The sequence below is a fragment of the Ceratotherium simum genome, chromosome 5, assembly GCF_057802395.1.
Source record: "Ceratotherium simum simum isolate JZ-2026a chromosome 5, ASM5780239v1, whole genome shotgun sequence".
Classification (NCBI taxonomy): Eukaryota; Metazoa; Chordata; class Mammalia; order Perissodactyla; family Rhinocerotidae; genus Ceratotherium; species Ceratotherium simum.
Genome location: NC_141904.1, coordinates 49,448,058 through 49,463,662, shown reverse-complemented (window position 1 = coordinate 49,463,662; position 15,605 = coordinate 49,448,058). Strand labels below are relative to the sequence as shown.

Here is a 15,605-nt window from a genome sequence, read left to right as displayed (position 1 = left end):
GGTGGCCGGGGAAAGCCATGGGGCCCTTGATCCCAGGGCCACACTCTTGCCTGCGAGCTCTGAACCTCGCCCTGTGTACAAGCTGCCTTCCCTCCGCACCCCTGCCCGAGGGTGTGATTGCGTGGCTGGCCCGGTCCAAGTCTGCCCTTTCTCAGCTCACAGTGCAGGGCCGCTTCCACCTCCTGCCTTCCTTCTTTTCACTACAGGGTGATTCGGGTAAATGTCTCAGATCACATTTCCATCTTGTCTCGGTTGATTGCTAGCTTGGTGGTGACTTCGGGCAAGTCACTTCTCTTGCAGCGTCAGTTCTAGCAGCTGTAAAACAAGGATCCTGACCCTGATGGACAGGGTGTTCATGAGACTGAAGGGAGGCTGGGGCACATGGCACCTCCAGGCAGTTAGTGGGAGTTGTCACACTGCCAAGAGAACTTCAGGCAGACGTGCATCTTGGCACCTTTAGAGGCTCTCCCTCGAGGCTCGCCCAGGCCTGCCCAAGTCCAATCAGCAGTTGCATGGGCTGTGAGCTGGGAGGGTGGTAAGGGTGATTTTTCTCTATGGTATTCCCACCTTCTGGCTGGAGAGATTATCAGCCTGACTTTGAGAAGAGTAGCCCTTTTTTGACAAGCATGTTCACTATTCTTCTTTGTCCTCAGAGCCACCAGGAGCAGGTCTTATTTTCCCCATTTCTGTATTGGGCACATAGCCAGTCCTTGGCCAAGCTAGAACTCCTGTTCCAGCCTCCTGGCTTTGCCTGCAGGGGTGTTTCTCTGCCACCCTTAGTGACCGGTTCTTTTTTGGTTTTAGGTGGAGGAGATGTCAAGATTGAAAGTCAGAAATTGAACTTCAAGGAGAAGGCCCAGGCGAAGGTGGGATCCCTTGATAACATGGGCCACCTGCCTGCGGGAGGTGCCGTGAAGGTAGTGAGTGGGTCACCGGGGGACACAGCTGGGGACAGGTGGGGTTATGTGGCTGGAGTCTGGGTCCCAGTAGGTGGGTGCCTGTTACCGCCGCTCAGTCTTTCCAGACGTCATGTTTCACCCACACCATTGCTGTTTTCCCATTGTCTATCATCAGTCCTGAGCAGGCAGGTAAATTGAAGAGGCCCCCACCCAGCCACCTCTTGCCTGTCCACCTGGAGACAGAACCTTCTCTGGAGATCCATGACCTTCCTTACTTTCTGAGCCCATCTCCGCCATTTTCAGAGGGACTGTGGGCTGAGGCACAGTTTACCACAGGGGGTGGCCTGCACAGTACAGTTCCCCCCAGCTACCTCAAGAAAGAGGGGAGGGCCGGCCCTGTGGCTTGGTGGTTAAGTGGCGCGCTGCAATGCTGGTGGCCCGGGTTCGGATCCCGGGTGCGCATCGAGGGACCACTTCTCCGTCCATCCTGAGGCCGAGTCCCACATACAGCAACTAGAAGGATGTACAGCTATGACATACAACTATCTACTGGGGCTTTGGGGGGAAAAAATAAAATAAATAAAATCTTAAAAAAAAAAAAAAAAAAAAAAGAAAGAGGGGAGTGTGGGTACACGCTCCATGTCAGGCTCCATTCCAGGCCTGGGAGCAGGATAGCACATTTTCAACTGCCAGTGACAGCAGGCTTGGCGTCCACTTGCCTCTGGAGGGACTGCCCGGGGCTACCCCAGCCCGGGGCTCTGAGAGAGCACTTGAGTGGCAAGGCTTCCCATCCTCAGGTCTGGCTGGGCCTCTCCCTTCCCTCCCTCTCTTCTTCCCTCCTCCGTCCTTCCACAGTACTGTGAGACCCTTTGTGTGCCAAGATGCTGTCTGTTCTTTGTTCCATCTTGTTGGCGGGTAGGGGGACTTATGGGGGAAGCATCTTCTGAGCATGAGGATAGCTGCAGCTGCTCAGGGAAAGGTGAGCGAGGGAGAGGGGCAGGAACCGCTGCTGTGGCCCTTCCCTCCGACATCTGATTGCCCAGCACTGGGCCGTCCTGGCCCATCCTTTGTCCTGTCCTCCCTCAGTGCTCTGACTGATCCAAACTCTGACTGGCTTCTGTGAACATTTTGGCATCCTGGCTGTATCACAGACTCTCAGTTTGTGCCCCCACATCTTGTGAGGAACACTCTTGAATCTGTCTCCTGGGGCGCTAACTCTGGTGTAGTTCCTTGTCCAAAGGCCATGTGGCAAGTGTGTGTAGACTAGGGCTCAGCTGGGCCTTTCTGACCCCAAGTCTTGTGTTCTTTTCTTTATTTACATTATCTCCCTTTCTTTATTATTTCTGGAATTATTTTTCTAATACAGAGGCCTGTTTCTTTCACTTTTATGACTGAAAACCGTGTGGAATCTTCCCATTCCACCTTTCGGGCACTCCAGGGCACAGGCATTCCAGCTCACCCGTGGCCTCCCACTGGCCTTCCCTCTCTTTTGCTTTCCAGGATGTTCACTGTCCCCCACAGGTCCTTCTCCTCTCGTGAAGCCCTCCAGACCCCCGAAGTCTCCCTGGGTCACACCTCCTTGGACACCTTCTTCCTCCCTCCTTTGTGCCCCCAGGCCCTGGAAGGGTGCTCAGCACAGAAGAGGCCTTAGTGTCTGGGGTGCATGAACAGATAGATGAACAGGCAGGGCTGCCTTGGGAGTTACTGACAAACCTCTCTGAGCACACTCTGTCTGTGAGGTGCTCTGGGATTCACTGGGTCAGAGGTGACAGGCTGTACCCCTCAGGAAGTGACTTCAAGCTTCGGAGCTCCCTAACTGGTCTGTGGCACCCCTCCTTCCCAACCAAATCCAGACCCACCGTCTTGAGATTGTTCCTCAGGCTTGTTGCTAATGATCTGCTATCATAGCTATTTTTATTTGGTTTCAGTCTTGTTGAGAAGCCTGGCACCTCTCACCTCAGAGAGGCTTCAGGAAGCCTTGCGTTTCACAGAAGAGTCCTCCAGAGTGTGTCACTAGTCAGGCTGCCCTGCTGGGCCTGGGGCTGTATCCTCCTGCTTCAGAGCCTGTGTTCTTGCTTTGCACCAGGCCGTCCAAGCCAGGAGTCAGTCTCACGAGTGGGGGTAGGGATGGGGAGTGCCTGGTCTGGATTCCAGACAACTGCACCTTAATCCAATGGGGACAGGGTGGTGGGAGTGGGGGCTGAGTGTAAAACCCGCCACCATCACCCCATCCCATTCCCTCCCCGACTGACCCTTGCACTGTCTCCCTCACTGTTTCATTGTAGACTGAGGGCGGTGGCAGCGAGGCCCCTCCGTGTCCGGACCCCCCTGCTGGGGAGGAGCCGGCCATCCCTGAGGCAGCGCCCGAAGCAGGCGCCCCCACTTCAGCCAGTGGCCTCAGTGGCCACACCACCCTGTCAGGGGGTGGTGACCAAAGGGAGGCCCAGACCTTGGACAGCCAGATCCAGGAGACAAGTAAGTGGCTGGGCTTGGCCTAAGGGCCAGCCAGGGTCCCTGCCACTGGCTGCAAATTGAAACTCCTTTGTTTTTTTACTAGAGCATGGCCTAAATTTTAACGAAGCAATCTTTTATTTTCCAGGCATCTAATGATGACATTCTGGTCTCGTCTTCCATCCCCTTTGTTCCCCTTTTTGTCTCCCTCGTTACCCTCTCCCTTCCCTCCTCCCGTGTCACTGCAGATTGAGACCTACAGGCTGACGTTCCGGGCAAACGCCAGGGCCCGCACTGACCACGGGGCCGACATTGTCTCCCGCCCCCCCCACTTCCCTGGTGGCCCTGGTTCAGGCACCCGGGCCCTTGGCTCCCTCTCCCAGGCTGCCCTCTAGACCCATGACCGCCTCGATGCTGGGTAGCCTTCTAGGCCCCTTTACCCCCTCCTGCTCCACTTCCCCAGGGCAGCAGCAGTCCCGCCCCCCCCCCCCCCCCACCTCCTTCCACTCCTGGCCCGGGCCCAGCTCCTTGCTTTGCTCCTGTCCCATCATCGCGCCACTGCTCCATGGAGAAGATGGGAGGGGAATGGGGTGAGGGAGGCTAACTTGAGATCTTGTGGGAGCTGGGAGTGGGGGGAACCTGATTTCAATCTCTTGTTTGGGTTTTTTGGACCAAACCCAAGAGAAACTGACATACCCTTCCTCCTCACTGAGTCCACCTGGAGGGAAGAGTGGAAGTGGATATCCATGTGATGGCTGGGTACTGACTGCGTCCCCCGGAGCCCGCTAAGCCACTGCCTCTCCCTTTGACCCCACAATGGTGCCCACCACACAGCCAGGCACCTCTTGCTGCCCTGCCCCAAGTTAGCTAGGGGCCAGTGCTACCTGTCCCCCCTGCTTCCTATACCTGCCCAGCTGCTGTCACACTTGTCTTTTTCTTGTTTTATCTTTTTTTTTTTTTAATAACCTAAAAACTGGTGGAGTAGTTTTGCAGGTTGAAGCCATGTCTAAATGAAAGTCCTCAGTAGGTGTAAAAGGAAACAGGGAGGGGAGATCCTTAAGCCTCCAGCCAAGCTTGGAGGTCAGGCATTGGGGGCTGCCTTGGCCTGGGCAGCTCAGGCCCCAGAGATGGTGTGGGCAGGGCAGGTGAGGTGAGGGGGCTGTGGCCTGGTGAGCATCTAGGGCACACTAGGGGCTGGTCAGAGTGTGGACTGTTTGGTCTGGCATTTTGTGTGTATGCTGCTTTTCTTTTCTAACCAAGAGGCTGGTTTTGGCATCTCTGTCTCATTTCCTGGGATCTGGTGGCAGATCAAGGTCAGGGCTGGAGAAACAGGGAAGGGCTGTGGAGGTCAAAATCCTCCAGGCCTGCAGGCCTAAGACACTCAAGCTCTCAGTTACTGGGGAGCCTGAGATGTCCAGAGTTCGTGTGGATAGTGGGGAATCAGGTCTGGAAATTTAAAATAAAGGCATGAGACAGGCTTCCCTGATAGCCTGACTGGAAAGGAGACAGGAAGGGAAGAGAGGGAAGAGAGGTGAGGCGAGGCCAGCCTGCAGAGGGGTGTCCCAGTTAGGCCCAGTGTTCGGATGGCTGCAATGATGAGAAATCCCGGGAATTGTATTGACATGAAGATTTTTATTGCACTTGTATTTTTTGTATTAAAGTTTGCATGGTTTCTAATAAAGGATTAAAACATTACAGTTTGTAGTGGAATGGCCTGAGAGTCTCCAAGGGCTTCTCCTCTGAAAGAGCATTTTCTGCAGTGCAGACTTGCCCCTGAGGAGGCTGCCACAGACTTAGCCCCTTGCCAAACCCCCCTCCATTCCTGGTGTCCCTTGGAGCTGAGGTTGGGGCTCTTGACAGAGGTTCAGATTTGATCTCCATGTAGAAGGGGGGCAGCTTCTCCCCATTTCTGAGGTAGCACTTTCCTTGGGGAGGTTTCATACCATATCCCCAGCTCCCCAAGCACATACCAAGAAATTGCAGGGATCTTGTGGAGAAAGTGCTCCCAGAGCCAGAGACTCTACAGAATGCTTGACTATGCCAGAAATAATATGTGTTATTCAGGCATTCAGCAAGAGGAAGGGGCGAGATCAAGCCAGGAGAAGGAAGTGGAGGTGGGGGGGACAACATGAGGAGACACCGTAGGGGTGACAGGGCAGGGCCTAACCGTACCTGGGCCCTCCCTGTCTTGATCCCAGGGCCACAGTGATGCTGAGATTGACAAACAAACAGGCCTTGGGTCTTTTCACTCCTTTGGCCAAGGGAAGGGGTGGGAGAGGTGACCCAAGTGGCGAGCTCTCTAGGTGGGCTGGATGGTCAGTGTTCTGAGGGGTGGTCTGGTCACAGCTCCCTTGAAGGGTCTCACAAGCCAGAGAAGCTGAGAGGGCTGCCCTGACAGGTGGGGACCAGTGGCCCGTGTGCCGTGTACCTCTACAGCCATTCAGGGGTAGGATGTTTCTGTACTTCCTGATTTGCTTATGGCTTAGCCATTACACGTATCAGTCTGTGATTCTGTTGTAATGATTTCAAAAATAAAGCTTGTGATGTCCCACCGTGCAGGCCCTGTCTTCTATATATGGCCTGGTTTGTCTCTACCTCCAGCATCCATGACCCTGCCCACCAATCAAGGGACTGGTATGCACTGTGCAGTCTTGACCTCAGCTGTGAATTGTGGATATGACCAAGGGAAAGTCCCAGCTTGTAGCAGGGCTGCCACACAACCCAGGTCCCTTGAGGGTTAAGGTCCAGGTGGGCCTTGGCTGCCTATGGAACTTCTCCCCCATTGTGCCTGGGGCTAGGAGGGGGCAGCCAGACAACTGAAAGAGAATACACACTGTGGACCACTGCCCCAGGAAGGGAGACCTGGGGAAGAGGGTGCTCAACACTTACTGTCCGAACCTGCAAGGACAGTGACAGATCTGATAGCCTACCCACGGCATAGGCACCAACAGGAGCAGCTGTGACAAAGACTGGGCTGGCCCAAGCAGTCAAGCCAGTTGACAGCACTAGCGGTTCAAGCTCTTGGGGAGGGAGAGTTCTAAGCTCCTTCCTCCCTCAAGACTGGCCCACAGCCCCTTTCCCGAGCAATAAGCGTCAGCCCCTCCCTCCTCCACCTTCACTCTTCTTGGTTTGAAGAACCATGGCCCACGGCCTGGGGTGCTGAGGCCCTGAAAGAGAAGCCTCCATCGGTTAGCATTGCTCACAAGGGATAAATAGAACTTTATTTTAAATAAACATTTGCACTCTATACACAACCCCAGCAGACACGGGGCTCAGTCATCAGCTGTCTTGCGCAAGTCAAAGCTGCCACAGGGCCCACGCAGCAGCTCAGCCAGCAGGGCAAGCAGCTGCCCATGCTCCTGCTGCACAACAGGCGGCAGTGCAGCCAGCTCGCTGCGCAGGCTCCGCTCCACCATGCGGCCCAAGGCCCGGCGCAGCTCCCTCAGCAGCCGCACGGTGCGTGAGTCACCCTCCAGCCTCAACAGGTCACTGTCACTCAGTGAGATGGTGGCCCGGCGCCCATCATCTAGGGGAGGGGAAGAGATGGTGGGGACCCAAGGTGAGGCCAGGCCCCTGAGGAGACAGACCAGCCTGGGGAGCAGTGGGGTGGGAGGTCTCCAGGTACCTACCACGGATGTGGACGTCCCCGTCAGTAAGTAGCAGCACAGCTAGTGGGTGCACCTGGGAGGAGTCCCGAACGAAGACACTGCCATTGGACTTGACAGCCATGAAATACGTCAGCCATCGGCTCCGTAGCCGTGTGGCCTCCCTAGGGAATAGAAGACTGGGTGAAGCCATCCTCTGGACCATCCCAGCTACCCTGCTCCACCCTGACAGCCCCCCCCTCCCCCCACCTGTTAATGGTTGACTTGTGCAGCAAGATGTTGCCTGATTTGGTCCTGTATGTGACGCTATTGGGCTTGAACTTGCCCTGCCGGGTCACCTTGCCCTGCCTCACCTGCAGGGATGAAGAAAAAGATGAGTGGGCTGAGCAAGGAGCGGGGGATGGGAAAGGAGGCTGGGGCCCAGCCATCACCCCTGCCCAAGGCAGCACCTGGATGAGGTTGGGGTAGAGACCTGCCATCAGCACCCCCTTCACTAGCTCCTCCTCTTCACTGTACTCGTTGCACTGGGCAGAGGCCAGGGTGCAGTCCGAGGGCTTCCCCACCAGGAAAGCCTCATAAATGTTCTCTGAGAACTGCTTGACGAGTCCTGGGGAGGCAAAGTCACAAAGGCTGGGGAATGACAGAAGCTCATTATGCACCGGTCCAGTGCGTGTGGGAGAGGGCTGAAGGGCTTTAAGAGAGCAGGAGTGGGACCCTGCTGACCATGGATGAAGCGCAGGCTGGGTGCATAGAGCAGGTTTTCCTCTAGGTAGTTCTCCCGGGAGCTGCGGTCCTGCCAGCGCAGCACCTCCTCCCAGCCGGCCACAGCCCGCACAAAGGCCAGGTGGTCACTGCCGCTGTCATGGCTCAACAGCGCCTTCACCTAGGAGGAGAAGGAGGGTACTGGAGTCACAGGGCAAGGGCTAGAGGCGGCCACATCAGGACAGGAGGCGGAGGAGGGCTGGAAGGGAGAGCCAAAGGGCCAGGGGAAGGGACTGGTCTGACCTTGTCCACCTCCGCCCGGTTCTGCAGGCTGCTGCTGAAGGGGTCCCGAGTGAGGCAGGAAACGACCACTAGCAGCGGATGCAGGCAACGGAAGATGGCAGCCAGCACTATGGCCTTGGCCAGCCGGGGGTCGGTGGAGATGTGGGCCAGGCGCTGCCCCAGGGTGGTCAGGTACTCCCGCTGGTCCAGAACCCCTGCAACAGCTCAGCTGTCAGTCCTGCCCTTGAGAGCCTCTCTGCAGCCCAACCGGCCTGGCCCTGCCCCTCTCACCGATCTCCTGGAGCAAGATCACAGCCTCGTCCACTGCCTTAATGTTTGGACTGTCCACAGCCTTGGAGAGGAACTCTACTGCCTACAGCAAAAACAAGCCACGGCCCATGAGCCTGTGTCCTGCCTGCCTGTTCCCAAAGCCAGCCCTTCCCCACCCTGCCCCTGCCGCACCGTCTTCTCGGGCATGTGGATTTTGGCTTGCAACACCAGGTTCTCAAGGGGCGTGCGCAGGATCTCTGGCACTTGGAAAGGGACCATTTTCTCCAGCCGGCTCCGTGGGAATAGGTGGTAGGCAAAGCCTGACTGGCAGCGGCCCGCCCGGCCCCGGCGCTGGATCACATTGGCTCGTGACACCCAGACAGTCTCCAAGCAGGACACCTGGGGGAGGGGGGAGGTGAGCAGCAACACAGACGCCACAGGCCTTCCTCAGTGCTCCCCCACACATGGCCTTCACCTCATTTAACCCGTCAACAGCCCCCCCCCAACAGGGACACTGAGACCCCACAAGTGTGGCCTTCTCCAGACACACACAGCAGGTCCAAGGCAGATCTGGGCGGGGGGCCACCTCGGAACTTGGAGTTCTTCCCCTGGGGGCTGGCTGGGCCCAGGAGATGGGTGCCACCTTGGTCTTCAGGTCATAGCGTTCCTCCTTGTGCAGACCGCTGTCCACCACGTGCACAATGTCATTGACTGTGATGGAGGTCTCAGCGATATTGGTGGCCAAGACAATCTTGCGCACCCCAACTGGAGGCTGCTGGAATATGGCCTTCTGGTCCATCATGGGGATGTTGGAGTGCACTGGTGGGCAGCAAGAACACACTGGTTATGGGCACTACTCCTGCCAAAATCTCCCCATAATAAGGGCAGGGCAAAGATTTTGACCCCATTTTGATGAAAATGAGGCCCAAATCAATAATATGCCCAGTAAAGGTTGCAGAGCCAGCAAAAAGTAGTGCAGCCTGGTCAGAAACCCAGGCCCCTTGAGTCCCAGTTGGGTTAGTCTCCTGGACAGAGGACAAGACTGGTGTCTCGGGGGCCACCACCCTTGCACACATGCTCTCACCTGGCAGGATGAGGTACTTGCTCTCGTGCATGCCCAGGGCCTCCTGGAGGCGTTGCTGCACTCCTTTGATCTCCTGCCAGCCAGGCAGGAAGCAGAGGATCCCACCTGTAAAAGGCCCTGCAGGCATGACCTGGTTGCTCCTGGCAGATGGAAGTCAGGGTGGGCACAGGGCAGAGGGGAAAGCACCCACCTGGTTCCCCATGGGCATCAATGTGCAGAACCAGATCAGTCACGAGGTCCAAATCAAGTGCGCATTCATCCTCAGACTGGGGTGGGGGGAAGAGAGGCCACAGTCACAGCCCCGGGGCAAAGGGTCGTGCACAGGACATGGCCAACAAGATTCAGTGAGGCCGAAGTACTCGACACGTCCAACCCTCACCACACCCTTGTCAAGCCAACCTGATCATTCCCATTTCTATCAAAGAAACTGAGGCTTGAGGAAGCTAACTTGCCCTAGGCCACCAAGCCAGAAGGACAGGGAGGAGGGGAATCCACGGAGAAAAGGCCCAGGAGCCCTGGGCAGGACTGGACGGGCGCGTCACCTCACCTCGTGGTGCCGGTGCCGGTGGGGATACTGGTGCTTGCCTAGCTTGGCCAGGATGTCCTCCAGGTAGTGTTCCTTGACAGGATACATGAAGCCGGGCACCTTGATGACAGGGCAGCCACCAAAGTAGCGGGAGAAGCGCTCATTATCGCCTGTGGCACTCATGAGCACCAGCCGCAGCGCCGGGTTGAGCCGCTGCAGGCCCTTGAGCAGAATCAGCAGGAAGTCTGTGTTCACGTCCCGCTCGTGTACCTCGTCCACGATGACGTGGCTCACGCCCTCCAGGCTGGGGTTGCTCTGCAGCTTCCGCAGCAAGATCCCCACAGTGCAGAAGAGCAGGGCCCCGCCTCGGGCTGGGGGCTTGCTTTCCAACCGCACCTGGAAGCCCACGTTCCGGCGCAGGGAGGGGCCCAGTTCGTGGCTGACCCGCTGTGCCACAGACACAGCCGAGATGCGGCGCGGCTGGGTGATGATCACATTGCAGCGGGCACCGCGGCCCTCGGTGACATAGCGCTCCAGCAGCAGCTGAGGGATCCGTGTGGTCTTCCCACAGCCTGTGTCCCCAGAGATGACCACCACCGGATGCTGCTCAATGGCATTGAGGATGGTGTCCCGATGTGGGTCCACAGGGAGCTGGGGGGCCTCCTGCCAGACTGGCCCTCGCCGCCGCCACAGCTCCAACAGGCTCTGGCTCAGACGCACCTCCTCTGCTTCTGACAGGGGCAGGTAGGGCTTGCCTGTGATAGGGTCACTCAGGGGCCCTGAGTCCTTGCCCAAGGGCAAGATGTCATCACTCTGCAGCCGGAGCTCTGGAGAGATCCATGAACTGTCCACGGGGTACTGAAGGACAGGAGAGGCAAGCAAAATGGTGAAAGAGAAATAACCTTCTTATCATTCACTCACAAGCAGCCCCTCCACACGATTCACTTGGGCCAGATGTTGTGGGCCAACCCACTGGGCAGACCTCAGTCCATGACTGCCCTGGGACCTTTGTGGGCAAGACTGGGCTGCTCAGGGCAAGGGTGCTCCCAGGCTCCATCCTCAATGGGGAAAATTGGGAGTTACGACTGCCTGTTGTAGTTGGAGGCTTTCAGTCTGGAGAAGATGGAAGCAGGTGGGGGGTGGGGATGTGGGGGGATTCTCTTACATGGTTCAGAAAGGTCTCTATCTTGCGGAGGATGGGCTCAGGCACCTGGATGGTACATGGCCGGCGCTGGGTCTCACCCAGCTCACGCAAGGAGGCCAGGTTATACATGGCGTGGGTAAGCGGCTCGTTGTTCCTGTCCACCAGGCCCAGGCTCTGCAGAGAGGACACGTACAGCTCAGTCTATGCTCCTACTTCCCCAGAACTGGCCCAGACAGGCTCAGGAGCTCCAGAGAGAAGTCGTGCAGAGCAACCTCTTTTCTAAGAGATTTTGGGTTTTGACTGACATGGTGCAGGAAGGAGAAATTAGGAACAAGGAAAATGTAAATCTCCACCAAAAAAAAAAAATTAAGTAGTTAAAATTAATTAAAGAAAAGCAAGACCTGACATATTGAAGTACAACAGTAGAACAGCTCCACACCTGCCCCGGAGGGGGTGGGTGGTGCACCTGAGAAACCTCTCCCTGAGCAGCTGGAGCCCCCACAACAGCCTAATCTAGCTCCGCAAATTCCCAACATGGACTTCTAAGACAAGTGGGCCAGGCCTGTAACAACCCCATAACATAACTCACAGGCTCCCTCTGCCTTGGCTGCCTCACCAAAGCCCACCCCCACCACCCATTCCATCTGTGACCCCATCACACAAATGTACATAAAATTTCCTCTAAGAATCTAGTTCTGCAACTTGATAAAATAAGCCACTGGAAGGGAAACACTGTATCTTATTTCCCTACATGCCCAAAGCCACCTCACCAGAGATAAAAACAAGGCATTTCAAAACAAGGCATTCCAACACCTCGGCAAGTGTGTAAAACCAGTAATTTTTCCCTACAGCCTTGTGTTCCCATCACCTGTAATGTCTGGATTCTGCTCTTCCTCCAAACCCAAATCAAACACTCCCTCCTTCAAGAAGTCTATCCCCACAGGGACCAACCTCCCCTTCTTCTGGCCTCCTGGCTGACCTCGTTAGTCCTTGGACCACAGGGGGTGCCAACACAGCCACCTTGCTGCAGGAGAGGCTTCTACCCTTTCCCAGGACTGTGAGAATTTACCCGCAGCCTCTCTGACAAGTGGCCAGCCAGCTGCTCTCTGAACACTGCTGCTGGACCAACTGGAAGCTTGCTCTTTCCTGAGACAGGCCTCTGCCATGCTGAGGGGCTTCTGATCATCAGTGCTTGTGTCTATCAAGCTAAAATTCAGACTTCCTCAAAGTTCGCTCAATTAGCCCTAGTTCTGCCCTCTTGAGCCCCAGGTAACACATCCATTCCCTCTTCTATCTCGCCATTTACCTGTCCCCGTCCCTGGTCTAGTCTCCAGGCTCTCATCACCTCTCACCATCAGCTGTATCTAAAATGTGGTTCCCAGAGCCAAACATGCACCAAAGGGATACCTGACCACTCAGAGTAAAGCAGGGCCTATCTCATATCGTTCTGCAAACTAAGCCTCTACAGATGTGGGTTCAGATTACTAACTTCTCAGGGAGTCAAGGCACAATGCTAACTCCCACCACCGGGATCAGCTGACCTCCCCAGCCTCTGTGAGGAAACTGCCAGCTGTAAGCCACATTGCCTTCGCCCTGGGGTTAACTGCTTCATCGATCTTCATCCCAGATGAACGTCATATTATTAGTTTTGGCCACAAAGCCCAAGTTATCAGGATCTTTCTAGACATCAAGTCTGCCACTCAACACGGGCACAATTCCTCCAGCTTTATGCCATTCAGTGATGAACATGTCTCCTCCCAGCTTCACCCAGGTTCTGGCAACAGTGCTGAAAAGGCTGAACTCACAGGCAAAGCACCTCCAGACGGACTGTGAGAAAGTCCTGGAAACAGCAGCCACACAGCCTGACAAACAAGGCTTGGACACCAGTTACTTTTGAGCCCAGGCCAGAGGCCTGGTATGGTGGATTTCATTTCCTGGAAAAGCAGACCAATTTGCCAAAGGTAGCAGCGAGCTCCAAGACTGGATCTCATGCAGCAAACCAGGGACCTTCCTGGACTCACCTTCAGTTTCTTGCAGGCCAAGGCTGCTGCCTTATTCTCAGCCTCTGCTTTACGGCGCCCTTTGGCAACAAAGGTCATGGGACAGGGCCAGAGCAGGGTGAGGGTGGACAGCTTGGTCTTGGTACCCACAGTATGGAACTGCATGAGGTTCTACAAGGAAGGCAAGAGATATGGTTATAAAAAGGCTGGGAGTGAAAACATCTGCAGCATTTTCAGAACGCCAAGGAACCCAGAGATGGAATTATCCCCCATCTCAGCAGGTGCCAAACATCAGCCACACAAGAAGCACCACTGTACAGGCAGAAGCAAGCTCCTATGGGGCCGCAGCTCCCCAGTCCTCGGCTTGCTTCTCCTGCTCTACTGTGATTTCACAGCAGAAGATGGTGTGGGCAATGCCACTACCCGCCCTTCTAGCCCGCTGTCCTCTCAGCACCTTCAGGGCAATCAGGTGTGGTAGCAGCTGTGGACTGAAGCTGTCAGCATGAGCTAAAAAACAGGCACATCCTTGGGGGAGCAAAAAGGTTTGCACTTGGAGAGAAGCTCTGCTTAACCAAAGCCCCTCAGCCTGGCAGCAAAGATGAAGTCACACCTCAGCAAGACAGCTGCCCACATGCCGACCCCGCTCCGTTCCTGCCCACCACCCTTGAACAGATACGGGTCTTCCGCTCCTACAGTCCCCAGCCTGCTCCCTGTCCTTCTGTGTTTTGATTTCCACTTTGTCCCTGCTGCTTCACCCTCCAAGGATCCTGAGTTCTCCTAGCTGCCCTAGGTGTGGGCTGGGGGAACAAGTATCCTCAGCCCCTCCACACACCTGTAGTTTCCCTCCTACCTAGTCTCAGGGAAAACCAGACACAACCAAGCCAGCTCCCACCCACACTCTTCTAGGAGACCCAACTCACCTTAGCTGTGGAGGACGATGTCGCTATCTGAATCACCTTGGCCAGAAGGTTCTTGGGAAGTGGAAACTGGGTCAGAGCCCTAATAGCACTGTCGTCATCTGTCATTTCAAAGGAACCCCCCCTGGGAGGACCAAAAGCTTAGGTGAAAAAGCTCTATCTTTTCCTGGGCCAATTCACTTCAGGCTCTGAGACCCAGGGGCTAGGACACTGCATTGTTGCAGCAGGCAGCCAGGAGGCATGAAAGAGACAGCAGGCTGGGCATCTTGGCTTGGTCTGTGATCCTCTCACAGACATACAGTATGGCTAATGCTCCCTCAGTTCCCCCAAACAGACAAGAGAGCAGGGGGCAGGGGCAGGGGGCAGGCAAAGTAGTTGCTGGGCCTCTGAGGGACCTGAGTGTGAGCTGGAGGGAGGGTCCATGCCGTTGTTTTGTGAAAGCCCAGTTACACAGTGCAAGACCGCAGCTGGCTCTCCCCAAGAATGGGCAGATATACCAGTGAATAATGGGACATGCAGGCTGAGACATGGGGAAGGGGCCCTCCCATCTCAGAGAAGGCTCCCAGGGAACATCCCCCCATCCCCATGTCAAGGTGCGGCCAGCTTCTCCTTCATCCTCTGCCTCCAGCTGTACCTCGAGTCCCTGAGTGGGGTGTGGGAGTCCTGCTGGGTCATGGACAGGAAGTCAGTGACATCAATGGTCCCCTCTTCTAGCTCTTCTTCCTCATCCTCTTCTTCCTCCCGGCCCAAGGAGCGGGATAGGCCCCCAGGTACCCCTGGCCGGATGCTCTCAGGATTCAGCTGCCGCCAGGAAGTAGGTGGCATGGTGGATTCTGGGCGCCACCAGCTATCAGCCGGAGAGCCAAAGCGATCGGCTAGCACACGGTATTTGGCTGCATCAAACAGCTCGTTCCGGGGGCCCAGCAGACCCCAGCCCTGGGGGGGAAAGGGGCATTGTGAGGGTCCATACCATCCTCTCATCTCAGTCTGCCTGGAACCTGCCCAGTTACACCATAAGTCCCTCATGTGCAGGAGCCATGCTTTTTCACCTGTCTACCACCTCAGCCCCTAGTCCAGGACTGGGCTTAGAGACAGCGCTTCACATGCCTAGCTTTGACAGATGAAAATGACAAGGTAAATTCTTACATCTATTAGACAAAAGACAAAACAAAAAAATAAAAAAAAAAAAACACCCCACAGGGCAAAGGGGAAGCAGATACATTTACAAAGTCATCTAGGAAGCTTCAGTGAATATAGCAATTAGAAAATATGTAGCCTACACCATAAAACAGATATACCTTCTGACACAAGAATCTCATCCTGGGAACATGTTCTAGAAATAACTTCAAAAGTTTTTAAAGCCATTTATACAAAAATATTATTTTAAAATGTATTATAACTTCATTCTTTTCTAGAGAAAATATGAAAACATATGCTGAGTCTTTAGCATGTACAAAGCAACATGCTGACCACCCGGAGTATCATCTTTAGAGACGAGACCTGGTCTCTGCCCTAAAGAAGCTTAGAATCTAAGAGGCAGAACAGAAATGCAGATGACCAGGGTCTAAGGGGCAAGAAAGTAAGTGAAAAGCTAGAAGAACAAGCAGCAGAGTATGAATAAAGCATAGAATAGTAGAATCCAAGTTGAGAGTGGTAAAGGCGACACAGGCAAGACGTGGACGCGATAAGCGGATTTCTGACATTATGAACATGTGACAGTGGACA

General features: G+C 55.3%; 2 protein-coding genes across 24 annotated transcripts in view; one reads left to right on the top strand and one right to left on the bottom strand.

Moving 5' to 3' along the window:
* The window catches only part of MAP4 (microtubule associated protein 4), a 195,480-nt gene extending 191,735 nt beyond the window's left edge, over positions 1-3,745 (top strand). For 8 of the 11 annotated variants that reach the window (XM_087430895.1, XM_087430898.1, XM_087430900.1 and 5 more), the window contains 3 exons: positions 805-917; positions 3,185-3,374; positions 3,499-3,649. In XM_087430895.1, coding sequence (XP_087287021.1) covers positions 805-917; positions 3,185-3,374; positions 3,499-3,506 — 311 coding nt within the window. In that variant the 3' untranslated portion in view covers positions 3,507-3,649. Of the gene's footprint in view, positions 1-804; positions 918-3,184; positions 3,375-3,498 lie in introns of all 11 variants that reach the window. The other 3 variants (XM_087430899.1, XM_087430893.1, XM_087430891.1) reach the window with 2 other exon arrangements.
* Positions 3,746-6,549: 2,804 nt separating this feature from the next.
* Positions 6,550-15,605, bottom strand: part of DHX30 (DExH-box helicase 30) — a 31,517-nt gene continuing 22,461 nt past the window's right edge. For 8 of the 13 annotated variants that reach the window (XM_087430904.1, XM_087430909.1, XM_087430903.1 and 5 more), the window contains 16 exons: positions 14,515-14,816; positions 13,884-14,004; positions 12,985-13,134; positions 10,985-11,137; positions 9,841-10,677; positions 9,484-9,559; positions 9,294-9,398; positions 8,796-9,028; positions 8,402-8,608; positions 8,231-8,312; positions 7,961-8,154; positions 7,679-7,838; positions 7,405-7,562; positions 7,205-7,308; positions 6,980-7,134; positions 6,550-6,876 (listed from right to left, as the gene is read on the bottom strand). In XM_087430904.1, coding sequence (XP_087287030.1) covers positions 6,623-6,876; positions 6,980-7,134; positions 7,205-7,308; positions 7,405-7,562; positions 7,679-7,838; positions 7,961-8,154; positions 8,231-8,312; positions 8,402-8,608; positions 8,796-9,028; positions 9,294-9,398; positions 9,484-9,559; positions 9,841-10,677; positions 10,985-11,137; positions 12,985-13,134; positions 13,884-14,004; positions 14,515-14,816 — 3,291 coding nt within the window. In that variant the 3' untranslated portion in view covers positions 6,550-6,622. The remainder of the gene's footprint in view (positions 6,877-6,979; positions 7,135-7,204; positions 7,309-7,404; positions 7,563-7,678; positions 7,839-7,960; positions 8,155-8,230; positions 8,313-8,401; positions 8,609-8,795; positions 9,029-9,293; positions 9,399-9,483; positions 9,560-9,840; positions 10,678-10,984; positions 11,138-12,984; positions 13,135-13,883; positions 14,005-14,514; positions 14,817-15,605) is intronic. The other 5 variants (XM_087430907.1, XM_087430911.1, XM_004419636.3 and 2 more) reach the window with 3 other exon arrangements.